This window comes from Ambystoma mexicanum, chromosome 13 (assembly GCF_040938575.1).
Source record: "Ambystoma mexicanum isolate Mex_15411 chromosome 13, UKY_AmexF1_1, whole genome shotgun sequence".
Taxonomy (NCBI): domain Eukaryota; kingdom Metazoa; phylum Chordata; class Amphibia; order Caudata; family Ambystomatidae; genus Ambystoma; species Ambystoma mexicanum.
Window position 1 is genome coordinate 95,097,837 of NC_090938.1, and position 17,491 is coordinate 95,115,327.

The 17,491-nt window shown below is 45.6% G+C and overlaps 1 protein-coding gene across 1 annotated transcript in view; it reads left to right on the forward strand.

Annotated features, from left to right (window-relative positions):
• The window catches only part of LRIG2 (leucine rich repeats and immunoglobulin like domains 2), a 274,622-nt gene that overhangs the window by 27,449 nt on the left and 229,682 nt on the right, over positions 1 to 17,491 (forward strand). Inside the window, exon 2 of the mRNA XM_069633358.1 lies at positions 13,866 to 13,937. Coding sequence (XP_069489459.1) covers positions 13,866 to 13,937 — 72 coding nt within the window. The remainder of the gene's footprint in view (positions 1 to 13,865; positions 13,938 to 17,491) is intronic.

Sequence of the window (17,491 nt, forward strand, 5' to 3'; positions counted from 1 at the left end):
AAGAACCTTAGAAAGGGTTTAACTTCTAATTAGCATAGAAGAGCAGAGAGATGGTACACTATAGCTCAGGGATACACATTTCAAGTTGCTAGTTATAGCGGGGGGGTGCAAGCTCCTAGCCAGCCGTACAAATCCACTTGCCACTTCAATTCAATACATCCACACAGCACACAATTTCTTACTTGCCAAGAGTCCATCATCATTAGACCGTGTCGAGTGCACATTTTGCACCCACTTATATAGCCAGGAAAAAAGTCAATGGCCCCATGTATACAGCAAACAAAAATGTTTTTCGCTAAGAGTCGTTCGCCAATGGCTACAGACGAGTGCAAATTCTGAGGCCTGATGTAGATTACCAACATGCAATGTTAAGCAAGACTCGCGATTAAGAAAGCTTTATTGGATTGCTTTGATCTGCAAATAAATTTGAATGGGGTGAAAAAGTTCACTGTATGGCATGCATGGGCATTGGGGCTCATATCTGTTTCCAGAGGCCATAAACCAAACCTGGACAGTTGTATTGCTGGCTGTTTATTTTTGTTTCAATTCACTTTGTGCAGTGGAATGCCTTGCAGTTTGGTCCATGATTTTAATGCGAACCGTCTGTCTTCTATGGAAATTCAGCAGTCCGATGGCAGTCTGGTCTGGCTGTTGCATCCACGCAGCTTTCCTGGAGTTCTTGCAGTCGGCATGTTCTCCTTGACTGACGGGCAGGTATGAACGAGTGCAGCGATCCGAGGAGAAGCGTTAGGCCCCAATGCAGGCTTTGTTGCAACATGCCCGCATGTGATGAACTGCTCCCGCCTTTGACTGAGACTGGTGCCAGGAGAGTCTGTGACGCTGGAGATATCAACACCAGCACCCACTGGGCTCTGTCTCGAATTGGATGTTAGCCAAAATAACCCTGTTCAGGAGAACAACATTCGGTATTTTATTGAAAGCATGTGTTCAGATGTTTTGACTGAAGCCAGATGGAAACTTAAGACATTTTTGGACTACTCTTCATGCAATGAAATGTGTTCGCTTGAAGATTTCAGAGCGAGATCTGGTCTTTGGACCCGCGAGCTTATCACCTCTGGACGTACATTCAACCCTTAAACTTTGCCAGTGAGCCAGTTTATCTACCTGTAGTGGACCCGCTCCCTGTGTACCCTTCTACGCATACGAATGCCATGCCCAGGGATTTGGGGAGTAAAAACAAAAATGCCCGTATCTAATTGGCGTGTGTTTTTTTAGGGTAGTGGAAATAAAGCTTTATTGATTTGAGGGTGAGCGTAAGTTAGCCCATGCCTGCTCCATGGCAGATATTCTTGCTGACCCAGTCTTGCTCGCCCGCTCGTCTGCACTGTGACAAAATGGTCTTTCCGTCATCTCTGGGGTCCAGTAAAGCTCCGCCGCTTGGGAGCAATCCAGCGGGGAACTCTCTGCATTTTTCTGGAAGCCTGGAAAAGATTGGTTAGCTTTAGTGTCTATAGCTAGAACTACTATTGCCTCAAAGGAGCACTAGTGCCAAACCTTTCGCTACCTTTTGGCCGTGCATATTTGCACGCTCCTGATATCCATTGTTATGTTAAAGGACATTTGTACCGCGCACTATCACCACCGGAGTGGTCCCCTGGCGCTCTGCCGGCTCTGAAAGCGGGAGGGAGGGAGAGGTGGGTTAGTGGGTGAAGGCTGGAAAAGTGCAAGATTGCATTGATGTGCTGTTGGCAGCCTCAGCCTGGTGGTTCCGTCGGCTGGGCCTGGGGTGTATCCGGCCGGTAGTCGTCGTGTGCTGATGTGCAAGTCTGTGTTTTTGTTTTGTTGTTGCAGTGTAGTGAAGTTCGTGCGGTTTGTTGTGCTGGAGGTTTGTGTTTGGTTTGGAGTTTGAGAGGTGTATGCAGAGAAGGAAATTGTTAGTGGTATTGGTTAGTTGGTATCTCTACCCTGGATTGATCAGTTGGGCTTGTGTAATCCTACACGACGGGGTGCTTGCGCACCCTGTGCCTCAGAAGGTATGTGCCCGTTTTGCATTCGAGGCCCCTTGAGCATTTAGCTGTCCCCTCCGTCCGCTCCCTCAATTACTTCACATGCTCCTCACCCCCACCCACATGACCAGCGCACCTGTTAGTGTCCATACTTCAGATTGTGTGGTGATTGGTGGTATCTCGTCCGTTCCACAACCCCGTGGTACCTAGTTGTAGCTGTACGGGCAGTGGGGGATGGTAAGGATTGGCTGGGGTTGTTGCCTCCGTCTCCATGGGTCTCGCAGGTGGACCCCTGTGTCCAGCGTCAGCCCTACTGGTGCTCAGAGTACTTCTGTCGGTTCTAGGAGCTTGTAAATGTCCTTTCCTGTTGAGTCATTTGTCTTATTGTTTCGGTTTTAGTCTCTGGTGTTGAAGAGCCAGGTTTTTAGTAATTTTCTGAATTTAAGGTGATCTTTGGTGTTCCTTATTACTTTTGGGATGTCGTTCCAGGTTTTCGTGGCTAAGTGGTAGAAGGCAGTGCCTCCGAGTTTTTTCTTGATGTAAGGTTTTAGTTCGTCGGGATTTCGTTGGTTGACCTGAGCGGTCTCGTTGGCTTGTATATTATTTTCTTTCATAGGAATTCTGCTCCTTGTCCGCAGATTGCCCTGTGCGTTATGCACATTGTTTTGAAGGTGATAGTGTTTTACTGGGAGCCAGTGTAGTGGTTTTAGGGCCGGGGTGATGTGGTCTCTTCTGGATAGTTTGAGGAGTAGTCATGCTGCTGTGTTTTGGATCCGTTGTAGCTTCTTCAGTAGGTATTCCGGTATACCGAGGTAGAGGCTGTATGCATAGTCGATACTTGACATGATGAGGCCGACGATAGTGAGTGTTTTGTGTGTGAAGGAGAGGAAAGGTAGTATTTTTCTTGCCGTGTGGAGGAGGAAGAAGCATTTCTTGACTGTTGCGTTTATTTGCGGTTCTAAGGTTAGGGTGTTGTCCATCAGGACTCCCAGATTTTTTACTACCTTAGATGGTGATGGTGCGTTTCCCATTTCCGTTGGCCACGGGATGGTGGTTTCCTTCTCTTGGTCTTTGGATGATTTCTGTTTTTCCTGGGTTGATTTTCAGGTTGTTGGCATTCATCGAGTTGAAGACTTTTAGACAGTCGGTTAAGTTTGAATGATCGGCTTGGGTGTCTTCGATCTTGTAGATGATTTGAGTGTCGTCTGCGTAGTTGTAGCATTTGATGTTGTTTCTTGAAGATTCTGATAACTGGGGTTTGGTAGATGTTGAAGTACAGTGGTGATGGTGAGGATCCTTGTGGTACTCCACAGTCGTTGACTCGTGGGGTGGATTTGAAGGGTTTGAGCCAAACGGTTTCAGTTATGTCTGCTAGGAATGATTTAGTCCAGCGTAGCGCTGTGTCTATTATGCCTATGCCTTCTAGTCTTTTGTTTAGGGTGTCATGGCTAACTGTGTCGAAGGCTGCGGAGAGGTTGAGCAGAATAAGGGCTGATGATGTGTTGGAGTCTGCCTTTGTTTTTAGGTCATCCCAGATGGATACTAGTGCTGTTTCTGTACCTCTTGTGGGTCTGAAGCCGACTTGAGCTTGGTCTAGCAGGTGGTGTTCTTCCACGTATTCTTGGGTTAGTTTGTATATGTAGGTTTCGAGGAGTTTGGCCGGATAGGGGATGTTGGAGATTGGTCTGTAGTTGGAGAGATCATCTACATCCCTGCTTTTGTTTTTCAGAAGTGGTTTGATGTAAGCCGATTTGAAGATCCTTGGTACGGTTCCTGTTGCTAGTGATAGATTTAGAAGGTTTCTGAAGTATTCTGCTGGCGTTCCTTGTGTGAGGATTGATTTGTAGATGTCCGGGGGACAGGGATCCATCGGTGAGCCCGCTTTCTTGCTGTGTTTTACCAGCATTGCGAATGCCTCTGCTGATATTTCAGGAAAGTTATTGAGTTTGTGCTGCGGTTCTGAGTTCGGTTCGTTTGGTTGTATGTCGCTGCTGGTTGGCCTCTGTTGGATGGTTTGTCGGATGTCATTGATTTTGTGGTCTGCAAGGTTGTTGCATAGTTTGTCCGAGGGGGTTGGGGTGTTGTCACAGCCTGGTGGGTTTCTCATTTCTTTAATGATGCAGAACATTTCTTTTTGTGTTGGTGGCATTTGTGATTGTCATCATAATGCCTTCTCTTTGCCTTTTGAATTTCCTTCTTGTATGCGCGAATTTGCTTCTGGAACAGTAGTTTTTTTTTTGTCTGGGTTGTAATCTTTCCTCCATTCCATTTCCATCTTTTTGTTTTCTTTTCTTTTTTCATGGTTCTTAGTAGTGGGGTAAACCATTTTGCCATTGCTCTCTTTTTTGATGGTGTGAATGGTTTTTCTGGGGCCATCTTGTCAATTGTATCTGCAATCCATTTGTGTAATATCTCAGCTTTCCCGTCTAGGTCAGCTAGGTCTAGTTCTGTTGTTGAGGGCTTGGTTAACTCCAGTTGTTCGCATAGGTTGCCTTTTTTGACGTCTTTCCAGTTTCTTTTGGTGGTGGTTGTGAGTCTAGGAGGTTGGATGCAGACTTGAGTAGGCAGAGTGATTACGAATGGGATGATGAGATGGTCGCTCCACAGTATTTGTATTGGCGGTGCCGTGATGATGAGTTTTTTTCTTGGTGAAAATTGCGTCTAGGGTGTGTCCTGCCGAGTGAGTTGCCCCTTTTACTAGTTGTCGTAGTTTCATGAAGGCGAGTTGTTCAATCAGTGAGTTTTGGGAGTTGGCATGACTGTCTTCAAACCAGATGTTGAAGTCCCCCAGTATGATTAGGTGTTCGTGGTTGTTGGTTATGGCTTCTATGAAGTTGTTGACGAAGGATGCATCATAAGTTGGGGGTCTGTACACCAGGATGAATGTGATGTTGGTTTTTGGGCTAGCTGCTAGGTGTATGACCATGAACTTGCAGTTGAGGATGTTGAGTGGTTCGTCTGTTCTTATTTTTAGCTGTTCTTTAAATGCTGTTGCGATGCCTCCTCCTTTTTTTGTTTTTCCTGTTTATTTGAAGGCATTTAAAGTTTGCTGGAAGGCAGCTTTGGAGTGTGATTTTCTAGTTGTCGTCCAGCCAAGTTTCTGTGATGAAGAGGATGTCAATGCCATTGTCGTCGAGTAGGTCGAAGATCTCTGTAGAGTGTTTTGACATGGATCTTGCATTTATTAGATTGCAGTGGAGTTTAGAGGTGTAGTTTGGTTTGGCTTTTTTTGTTAAGGTCGTTTTCTGATCTTGTTCAGGAGCAGGTTTCAGGTTGTCGGCGTCCTCGAATAGTTCTTCTAGGGTTTTTGTTTTCATCTGGTTCGTCTTCCAGAGGTTGTGGTTGTGGGTTGGGGGTTCTTCTTGCTTTGGTGATATAAGGTGTTATTGCTTCAGTTGTGTGCTTGTTGTATCTGGTGGGGTTCGTCCTTCGTGATTTTGTTAGGTTGTTTAATGTAGTTGGTTTTGGCCTTGCGTTGGTTTGATCTGGTGAGCAGGTCTCAGCGAGGTATGGAGTTAGGTAGAGGGATTTGTCTCTTCTTTCAGTGTTGGTCCGATTTTTGAACCGGTCTGTGGGGGTGTGTTCTGTTGTTGCGGTTCTTAGGTTCAGTTTCGGAGTGTTTGTTCTTTCTTCTCTTCTTTCCCTCTGGGTGGGTCGTTTGCGCGGCATTGTACGATTCCGAGTTGTTTTAGTCTTATTAGTACTTGGTGTGGATGTTGTCCGCTACTGGTTTTAGTCTTTGTTTGTGGGTCGTATTTTCAGCTGATAGTGTTGACTATTTTAGTTGTTGTCTCGGTCGGGGTATAAGGGTGGAGTTAAGGGTTGTATAGTTATATAGTTGGGGTTTAACAGTGGCTCTCTTTTTGGTCTCCGTCTCCCTGAGCGTGGCTCACTGTGGTGAGCTAGCCATGTATGTTTAGGGGGGGGGGCACGCGCTGGCCCTGGAATGACTTTGAGGGGCGCAGCTAGGGTTTACTTCTTTGATGTAGTCAGGGCATCGAAGCCCTGCTAGGTTTGAGAGACAGGTCTATTAATGCAGTCTGAGTATGATACAATGTAATATGGAGACGGAACCCTACTACACGAGAGACCTGTATAGTGGAAGAGAGGCCTACCAATGCGATCTGCGGAAATACTATGCAATTCGGAGACCGAACCTCAGCTGAACTTGATAGACCTGTATAGTGGGAGATGTATAGTGGGAGAAAGGCCTATCAATGCAGTTTGGAGAACAGACAGTGCAATTTGGGCACGGCGGCCCTGCTAAGTTTGAGACACCTGTATAGTGGGAGAGAAGCCCATCAATGCAGTTTGGAGAACAGACAGGGCAATTTGGGCACGGCGGCCCTGCTATCAATGCATTTTGGAGAACAGACAGTGCAATTAGGGCACGTCGGCCCCGTTATCAATGCCTTTTGGGGCGACGAGGGGTGATCACATTGGTAGACATTGGTTTAGCCTAATGGCCAGGTATCTAGGGTAGAGCTGTACCTCTCCCGACCCCAGCCCCCTACCTTACTGGTCCTTGTAGTTGCTGGTTGACTGCTGGCAACTGGGTTGGCTTCCCCTGCTGACACCTGCTGACACTTCCTGGAGTTGCCTCTGTTGGAGTCGCCCTTGGTCTTGGGGCCCTTAGCTGTTGGGGACTGCAGGGCAGAAGACTACACTGGAAGGACCGGTAATGAAGTGTGGATGCACCAATGGGAGGGAGGGAGGGAGGGCGGGCGGGCAGGCAGACTGGGGAACCAGGAAGGGGTGCGGGGAGGGAGGGGATGCAAGGGCCTGCTCCTGGGCACGGGCCCACAGGTTACAAGGCTAAAACAAACACCAGGTGGGTGTTTCTACTGGGCACACACTCACCGCGCTCCAAGGGTCTGCAAAAGGAGCCGGTGGGTGCCTCACGAGTCGGTAGACTTGGCGTAGGAACTGGATGCACCAATGGGACGGAGGGATGGAGGCAGAGGGGGCGAGTGGGTCGGGGAGGCGGGCGGACTGGGGAACCAGGAAGGGGTGCGGGGAGGGAGGGGATGCAAGGGCCTGCTCCTGGGCACGGGCCCACAGGTTAAAGGCGGCAAGGTTTTATCGCATTTCTATCAGATTTTTATTATTAAAACAGAGACGTCGGGCAGTAAGAATTGCAGCACAGGGACACCTCTCAAACTAGGGAATGTCCTCTACCAGGCCATTGCCATAGGTACGGGAGTGTGGGGAGGGGGGGGTGCGGAGGTGGGAGTTCAGAGGGACTAGAGTCCCTTGCTAGTCATCACTTTTGCTGATTGGTATTCCACTCCTGGCCATGTCTGGAATATTTCAGCTGGTCCCACTGACCAATTGCAATTGGAGCCGGCTGGTATCCTGACGCTAGACCCGACACTACATGTTTTAAAGTGTGTGGTGCACGTTGGTGGTTGTAAAGGCCAGTGTACCATGGGGAGCAGCACCTTGCTGGCAGGGGAGCCGACTTTTGAATTTCCCGGGGGGGGGGGGGGGGGACTGCCCAAATACAGGAAGTGACATCACTGGCAGTTATAGGACCATAAATGTGCATGTAGTCGTCAACTTGGTGCAACGGCGCGCGGGGGGGGTGGAGTCTTCGCGCAGAACAGTGGAAACATTGGCTAGCATGTACTGCATACACTAAAGACAAGTAAGAAGGAGATTTAAGCCTTCGAGTTGCATTCCAGTAGGCCATCACTGCCCCTGCTCCACCCCTCTATAATCATCCAGGTTGTAGTAGCCCTCAAATGGCAGAGCAACACAACTAGGATGGGAGAACGAAATGCCGTCCCATCCTGTGAGTGTGTCAAACGTCAGAGCAAAGACTGTGCGTGTGCCTCCTACCTTGGAGCACAATCTCACTAATTTGGTGCACATCTCGCAAGTGAGAGCATGGGAACCCCCTGCGTGTTGTGGGCTGCAGACCCCGGATCACATGCTCACTTCTTCAGTGTGAAACTCTGGTCAAGTCTCTTTGGGCAAGCATTCAGGATGGGTCTCACACCTATGAACAGTGTGATTATATTGAGTGGGCACTTCACTCCTTGGAGCATAGTATCAACCGTTGCTGGTAATCTCACAACTGAATGTACAGTTTCACTCTTGGTCATCTCAGTGATCCCATGTGTATTAATGTAGTCCGTCTCCCATCTGGGAAGACAATTATATTTCTGTTAAAACACTCTGAATTGTCACTCCAGTTTTCTCGATCTATAGATCCATACCATATTCATTCAATGTGTGTGCAGGGGTGATAACTTGTGTCTAAGAGAGTTAATTATTTCATTCAGGAGAGATAAAGGGGTAACAACCCCCTGTATGTGGGATCAGGCTCATTTTGCCCCATGGCCCCTCCAGAAAGAGTGAGCAGGTTTTAAGACCCTGCTGATTCTACCGGATGGGTTTGAGCCTTCTATCCCTTGCCCCATCACGGCTCCCAACATCCTGAGCGGCATCTTATGGACAGCAGGCAGCTCCGGACATGCCTGTTGCCAATTGAATGCAGACAGATCTACTATTTAGACACTGGGAGAGAGCCACAAATCCACATTGGTGGTGAAGTAGCACTCAACATACAGAACACAATGGTAGTGTTGCAGTCTTGCTGAGAAATGACAATTCTGAGCATGTGAGCAGTAGGCTGGATCAGTGCTTCCCCATAAAAAGTGTAAAAGCCTCTGTGAGAAGTGGCAGTACTGTCCCAATGGTGAGAAGTGTAGTATTTTCACATTAACTATGCTTAAGCACTTTGGGTTATTGAATAGTGCTGCTACATTCTGAGTAATTCCACCCCTTTAAATATATGAGCTCTTGTATAACCACGACAGTTTTGAGTTATTCTGATGACAGACTTGCTCAATAGTTCTGGTTCTGTATCATTAAATGTACTTCATATCTTTAGGGTATCGGAAGGATAGCTCAGGGGCAACGTGCTCACCTTGGAGGCAAGATGATGCAGAGCTACACCGGTTTGCTCCCTCGGTCTGCGCGACACCGGTTTGCTCCCGGTTTGCTCCGCGCTTAGAAACCTCTGGGTAGTACACGCATTATAAATAACTAATTAAAATAAAAAGAAATACATCTGTTGCAAAGTGCTGGGGCCTTGTCAATAAGAGTGTAGCAGATCAACTGAGAAGTGCTGATGTTGTCCCATCAAAAGTATAGCAGCCCCACTAAGATGAACTAGCATTGCCTCAACAAAAGCGTAGTATTATCGCTGAGAAGATTCAACAATTATAGAAGCCCTGTTACAGCAGTACTATGCCATCAATAGTATAGCGAGCTAACTGAGGAGTACCAGCATTGCCCCATTTCAAATATGGCAGCTCTACTAGAAAGTGCTGGCTCATACGCCTCCACTCCCCGCCCATAGCATTCACCCTCACCACGTGCACACTCGAGACATGCAAACAGTCTCATTTGCCCTCTCCCTGCTCCCTCCCCCCTCCCTCTGCATCTGTACCTCCATTTCTAAAAATCCTTCTGTGTTGGGTGTACCTCTACATCTGTTCACACCTCTTGCCAAGAGGGGTGACAGATGTAGAATACACCGAACCCAAAACGATTTTTAGAAATTGAGGGACATACTTGCTTTGCATCTGTGCCTCCATTTCTAAAACTCGTTTTGCGTTGGGTATACTTCTACATCTGGTGCACAGATGTAGAAGTATACCCAAAGCAAAACGATTTTTAGAAATTAAGGGACGGGTGCAAAGCAAGAGCCTCTTGCTTTGCATCTGTCCCACAATTTCTAAACCTCGGTTTTCCCCGGCTTATACCCGGGCCGCCAGAGAGATCCACAGTATGGATGGAACAAAGGGCCATCCATACTGCATCTCTTTTCTCCGGCCGGGGGAGGGGGGGGGCGGTTTTGAGTCCCAATATAGGTTACATCGGTTATGCTGCTGTAAGTGGCGGATCAGAAAGGACGTCAAGTACCACAATTTACCTGGGACAAATGGGCCAAACCCCAGGCCAGACTTGAAGCGAGATATGGTTGCCCTGATGTTTTTAAGCTTTTCCTCACATTTTAAGGCGCCAAATGGGAGACACAGTGCTTGCCTTGGGGACCCCAATATGCTACACAGGGACAACGTGGATCAGTGAAGGCACTGCTATAACCAGCAGCGAGCTATACAGCCTAGGGAGAGTATGCTCCAAAAAAAACTCAATAGGCAGTAATTGCCTAACACAGGAAGAAAGAGACTGAGATCAAGCAATGACGGGAACCACATGGCCCAGTGGGGCACAATGCAAACTGGATGTGGGTGTGTGAGGCTAAAGGCCCTTATCTGTGCACCTTTAGCCAATCAAATATTTCCTTTCTGCCTGACCAATCAATGTGTCTGGTGACATCTGGGTGTGTAGGAGGAGGCTGTTTACACAACAGTGATGTATGAGGAGGAGAACAGATAGTGTGGGGTCTGACCGATGGCAAAGCAAGCCTCTGGTTTACCAACAAGCCTAGGAGATGAGTGGGACATGGGTGCAGGCCATTAGGGTTGGGATGTGACTCCCTCATGGCCATTCATTTGCTGTGGAATGACTGCAATTCGGCCTTTATTAATTGCATTCTGTTTGTGTTGGTTGGTAGCCACTGTTAGGTGTTTCTTGGCACCGTTCTGGGCCCTTAGATAAGTTGGTCCTCAAGAGAACTACAAATCGGATACAGTCAAATAAATGAACTGAAGTGGGGGGAGGGGATCGACCCACCGATATTGTGATACCTTATGAAAATTCAATACGTTTGTTTGGAGAAAAATAAAATGGCTGTCCTGGATGCTCCCTGTGCACAGCCATGATCAATGCTGTACCACATTGGTAGATATGAATGCATGCAGAGGTGATATAAAAGTTAGCCAGTCTAGTGCTCATTGACAGTTTATCTAGGTTTGTCACCATTGTGCACGTGCCTTATATCTTTATGTAGGCTCCACCATTTGAAATTGTATCCACTGCATTTTAAGTCCACATTATGGGGCAGAAGAGGGGTGTGGGCAAAGGAGCCTGACGGAACATTGTGCTTACACTAGGTGATAGACACTCGGAGGGCAGCAGGTGGCTGGGAGTTGTGGGTACGTTGCCCAAGTACGCCACAGTAATTGCAGACTAAAGAAAGTTTTCCAGTCTCACTGCGCCGACACAGAGTAAATGCACACTGCTTAAGTTGCAGGTTTATTAAATGTGATCTTGAACAGCCTGACGCGTGTTTCGAGCAATCCTTGCTCTTCCTCTGGGGCTGATGCAAATTAAATTTGTAATAAAATCCAACAAGAATGTTACAAATAAGTGATTCATATTGTCAATGAAATTAAATGTAGTTATCATGGTTTGTATAATTACAATGAAATGGGGCAGGCGGCATAACAAAACCAAATGCTGAGGTAATTTCCCAGTAGGTTAACACAGTTGTGTACAAGTTGTTGTTTTCCAAATTAGGTCCGTTTTGTAAGAGGCCAAACCAAAACAGTGTATCGATACATACAATTGTGAATACATAGCAATTGCACATTTGTAGACAAAGAAATTGTAAATGCCGTGGGTTTGGTGAGTTGCAGATGCAAAAGGAACCAAGGGTCAATTCAGTTGTTTCATCATAATAAAGGGAGAAAAAAGAAGAGGGGATGGAAACGGAGCGGCAGCACTACCATTGCTCCACCAGTTTAATGACAGACTGAATGGAGGATGACGCGGCTATGCGTTTTGATTCAGTAATCATGTTCTAGTATTTGTGAATTTGAGTACCTTATATCAAAGAAGATTCTGGTGCGGTTGGTCATGGATTAACACAAAAAGGAGGGCAACACACAACTGTATGTAGTTACAAAAAAAGGGCAATGCGGAAATCCCTCAAGTGAAGTGACAGGCACATGTACAGTGACCAGGGAGATACTGGGTCAGTAAGGACGACAGAAGGATAGATGGAAAACCACTTCCTGTCCCTGTCTAATCCCAATCATAGGAAAACTTTCCTTAGAAAGCGCTGGCGCAATGCTTACAAAAACGGGGACAGGAAAAGAAGGCAAAGAGAAGCCATTTTTGATAAACCATAACAATGTAGATTTTGTTAAACTTCTGTATATCCCTGGTCACTGCAATCCTAATTCGAAGACTAAGGGCAAGCAATGGGGGTGTTAAAAAAGAGTTTACACCTAGGACTGAAAAACAGGAGACCGAAAGGTCTACTCTCGGTCAACAGTACTTTAATATCCCGTAGACTAGTCGGGCCAATCCAGGGTAGCTCAGGATTAAGAATTAATAAGGAAGCTCAAGACACCGCTGCAGATTGTAACTGATATACTGCAGACGGTACTCTTTAATATGGGCGAGCTAGCTTTTTTTAAACGAAGACAAACACTGCCCGCATCGCCCGTCCTAGAGGGGTACTAGATAGTAGGGCAGAGCGTGGGACAGACATAAAAAAACATATAACAGGTTGTTCATGGTACAGGTAGAATGAATTTGTGGCCTCCACCACGTAACAACCGCGGTCATTGGTTGGTCATGGGTCAATGTGATTTGGCTGTAATAGTGCAATATTGAATTAGAGAACAAACGTGTGTTCAGTTGGTAACAGTAACTGGGTTTGCTAACTTAATTGGTTTGAGCATACCTTCTTTGAAAATTCCTCGCATTTGCGGTGTATTCTTGAATAAGGGCCGGACTGTGTGCATTTCAGATGTTAAGAGAAAGGTTGCATCAAGGCGAGTGCGCTGTGTGCAAAATCCCATTAATGCCAGAGAAAAGAAGAAATAAAGAAAGCCGGTTGTCAGATTAGCGGACGTCTGCCTGTGTTACTGCCTCTGAAACTGACAGATTGAAAAGACAGCTGTGATTTGGCAGCGGTCCAAGGGACCTTGGCAAATGGCTCACCTTGGTGGTCTGCTTATGAAAACAGACGGTCCCCACACAAGCGCGGGTCTAACTAGTATATAAGCAGACGTACATCTTAGTGGGTGCGCGTGAGCCCGAATGTGCTTGTGTGTAGAGACGCCATCTTGGAATGGAATGAAAAGTGCTAGGTGGGATGGACAACTTGCAGAGCCGAATTACGGCCTTCCATTATTCAAAAGTTAATAGGTGAATACAACACTCTAAATGTATCCATGGTTAAGGCAAGAGAGAGAAACAATATCTTGTTAGAGAAACCCAAAGATTGAAAGAATTGGGTCCCAACAGCACATGTGATGAGCGTGACTGAATAGCATTAAGAAAATTACAAAGGTAATTATGAGTAGAGTTTATAAATATGGATGCCATTTGGCCGGTGAAATTTAGTTAGAGAGGTAGAACAAAAGGCTAGACTTGAAAAAATTGAAAAGTTTAAGCGTGGTAGTGTTGTAAGGTGCTGAGTTTACAATGCCTTCTCAGTTTGTGGTTGCCCATGTATATACAGGCAAATGGACTAGTTGCAAGTGTGTGTGTGTCCAAATCGTCACACAGAGAACAGAGGCACAAATACAAAATGGCATGTGGAAAAACATATAAGATGAACGGGGGAAAAAAAGACAAAAGGCAAATAGACAACTATTTGTGGATGGGTGTACAGGTATAGATAATATATTATAGGAAAACAGCTAGTTCGTGGTCTGAATTGAGGCAGCAGTATAGTGTCTTGACATATAAGTCTTGCTTCAAGTCTTGCACATGCTGGGACTTGTAGTTTCATTTTCCCATTGGCTATATGGACCTACCTGCATGTTCAGTGTGCACTGTTGAAACCATGACTGGCATAAGTCTTTTATGGCGTGGTGTGTGGTCACTAGGCATCTAATCACACACTAGTCAATACGGCAACATTTAGAACATAACATTGCAATGCCATCCATACTGATTTTATTTATTGTCAGTTTAGATCTTCTACATGCTCACTTTTCTACCTTCATTCTATCTGTGTTATAGGGATTTGAGTCACAATCGATTCACCACGTCCAACTCCAGCCTCGTTTTGGATCTCCTCACAATACAGGAAGTGTAAGTTGTGCCCTATTGCTATTTTGTTTTGTAGTCGCATGAAATGTGAAATTTGTATTGCTGGCAGCTTACCGTAAAGAGCCATATAGACACTGTACTAGCCAATGAAACAAGATACTTTATTGGCATGCAAAGTTAGACACCATCTTGCCAAAGTAAAAGTAGTGATCATTTGGGTTTTCAGTTCTATTTCCCAAACTCCATATTGCATTATGTGCTTTGCCTTCTCGGGTGGAATGCATGCACGTATTGTACTGTTCTCTCTCCTACTGCTGGCGTTTGTCCCAGATAAAGCAGCGCCATTGGCCAGTTTTACTTGCAGCGTCTTCTAGACTATTCTCCCCAAATCACGGGGGAATAAGTTTGCCTGCTTGACAGTGCAAGAGTGTCTCATGTTCTACTTATCCTAATTCATAATGTGGACTGATTTGCTCACCCTAACCTTGTTTGAGCTGTGTCGGCCCGTCTCTATTTCCAGATGGTCTTAAGCAGTGACTGTTTTGCCTGTGCTTTTGGGCTTTTATTTATAATTTTTTAAAAAAAGGTAATACGTAAATTTCAAGTTTTGCCCTAATGGCCTGTATGTAGCATTACAGCTTGTGCTGTCCTAGTTCCGCTCTCCAGTAACTTGGGTTCCATGGTGTTAATATCCCCACAAAAATATTGCGATACAAAAACATTGCCATATTTCTGCAGCGATATTGAGCCATGGACCCTGCGGGGGACACCCCCGCTCCCACAAATTACCCCCCCTATGGCAAAACAAACTACCATGTACAGCGATATATTTGGTGGGGATAATATGTAGGGATACCAGTACCTTGTCTATTGCTTCTTTAGGGCCTGTTCTAAGGACTTGGCCACTTTGTCATCCTGTCTTTGGTTTCCTCTACCATGAAACTCTGGAGAACGGCTGCTGAATAACCACAGTTCTGTAATATGTTGATCAAAGTATTGCTTCCAGGGCCTTTCGCCGTTTGCTCTTTCTGGGCTTGGTAGTGTAAGGAGTTTGTGTTACAGCTCTTGGTATGGCACTAGAATGTAGACCTGCTTTTTGGGATGTTGAGCAATTGGTCGCAACTCCCGAGTTCTGCTGTCCACCATGGTCTGGGCAGCTTTTTTGTTACACTCAACATCTCGCTCCGTAAAGTAGATGGGAGGTTAATGTTGCTGTCAAAGCTTGCACATTCGTTTTACAGGTGGCTTGAACTATGCTGGTTGCTTCTTGATGGCTTAGAACACAGTTTATTTTCGTTTTGCAGGGGTGCACTTATTGGAGACTTGGGTAAGTGCTGAACTTCTGGGCCTCTAAGGAGCAGTTTTACTGTGGTGCTGTGCTTTACCATATACTGGAATACAGTGATTTATTTATTTTTTTGTTTCGCTTTGAGGCCCAGGTATTACATTTTTTCTTCGAGGAAGTTAAAGTTGTATTGGAGTTCTTGCTTGGTGCATCAGTTAAACAGGTTCTGTGCCTATACCTGGCATTTTTATTTCTGAGCCATTCAGCCTCAGACCTGAGGGTTGGGATTCCACTAGTAACGTAGGGTGTCCTTGACAAAGAGAAGACACCGAAGTGGACCAAGGTTATCAACTGATCTCCCTCCTCGTACTGTTAAAAGGAACCAGTTTCCATATTGTTGATATTCGCCTAGCATCTGATAGAATTGTACATGGATTTTGTGTCTTAAAACTTCCTCCCCGTTCCAGCCCGAAAGCTTTAGTGCTGGTTGCCAGACCAAATGGAACGCTTTTTTATAAATCTATATAAGCAAGCAAAAATGTCATCCTCCCTTTTCTTTGTACTTTACTCATTTGCTGATTAGTGACTGCAAAGTGAAGATCTGCTCCGTGGTTTAGTGTTTGGGTAGATATTCTGCCTGACACTTAATGTAGGAAGTTCTGTGTTTTGTGTTTGTTAAATAGGCAAGTAGTTGTTTGAGGTTTACTCAGATTCTCCTGCAGTTGTTTAAGTCCAGGGTTTCGCCATCTTTATAGATGGGAGTAATGCTCCCTTTGTGCCCAGAATATAGAATGATACTTCAATAGTTTCACTAGTGCTTTATGAATTTGGTATGTGCTATGCCTGAGCAGGATGTCTACTTGGAATCCTTTTTGTTTTAGTTCCTCTGTTTATCGGTTTGTCTCTGGAGTTATCGTTGTCTTTTTAGTAAAACTAACCCTGCTGGAGGCACTTGTCTGGACGTTTCTGGGTCTTTTTTTTCAGCAAGATGTGTGAGTAGGTTTCTAAAATAGTCCACATTTGTCATTTGTTAACTTTATTTTAATAGCTTTTTTTTAAAAAAAAAATATTTTTTTAAGCTTTCCGCAGAGTTTCAGAAAAAGTTGTCAATTTCGTCTCTAACTGTGGCAGTTTACCTTGCCATGTATTTGATTTTTATTTTTTAAAGTGCACCCAAGCCCTCGCGCATCAGGGTGCTGAACCAGTTACATGAGGGCCTGGCTGAGGGCAATGGTACTTGCATAGAGAAGTGGCATTCAGAGGTACATAAGTATGGTTGCAAGGGGTCGTGATACAGGGAGAACCCAGGTTAAGTGAACAGTGGTGTTTTAAGGGCTTTGTGGATTGCCCAGTAGGATTCGTCTGCTCTTAGAGCGGGGTGGGAGGGAATTCCAGTGCTTAGCAGGGAGGACTAGGAAGCTAGAACCTCCAGCTTTGACGCTTTTCAATTTCGGTAGGACCAGCCTAGGGTTGTACGGGCTCTGGTGGGCCTGCTGGACTGGGCTTTGGTGGAGGCGTTGACCAGGTATGGTGGGGCCTAGTTGTAGAGGCATTTGTGGGTGATGGAGAGGGTCTTGAAAATGATTTGCTTTTTAACAGGTAGCCAGCTACTGAACTGCTCTGCTGGAAGCCGAGCTATGTTCTGATCTTGGGATGTTGAGTGCAGCACGTAAGGCATTATTTTGGATGCTCTGCAGGTTGTTTCAAGCCGATGTGCCGGCGAACAGGCTATTACAGTAATCGAGCATTGCACCCAACATTGCATGGTTGATTGTTAGACAATTGTCACTTGTGAGGCAGTGTCTAGCACCGTTGAGCAGTTTTATTGAGTAGGCTGCGGCAAGAAAGAAATCATTGACTTGGTAGACTCCTAGTTTTTACAGAAGCAGAGACTAGAATCACTGAGCCTGATGGGGTGGGGGGGGCAGTGATGAGAAGTTGTTTTCTCACCATTGAGGCAGAGGCCATATATTACATTTTTCTTCCTTTTTTCTTGGTTTTTATTTCCTGTGTGTGTGGAGGTATTTTGAGGTAAGCGCTGGGTTCAATGGGTCCTTGTGTTTTTCGGTCGGGTGGGTTTCTCTTTTTTATTTTTTTAAATTGTTTTTTGAAATGTTTTAATGATGTGTTTTTTTTTTTCATTCCTTTAAAAAAAAATGGATCCAGTTGGTCTTTTTGTTTCATATGCTTTTAGGGTTTTGTAACTTCAGTGAGTCTGTTCTGATAGCTTGGTTTGTGTGCGCATGCTCTGGTAGTAGGTTTTATTGTGGAAGGTGCTGGTCATATGTGTTTGTAATAGATCAGAGATGAT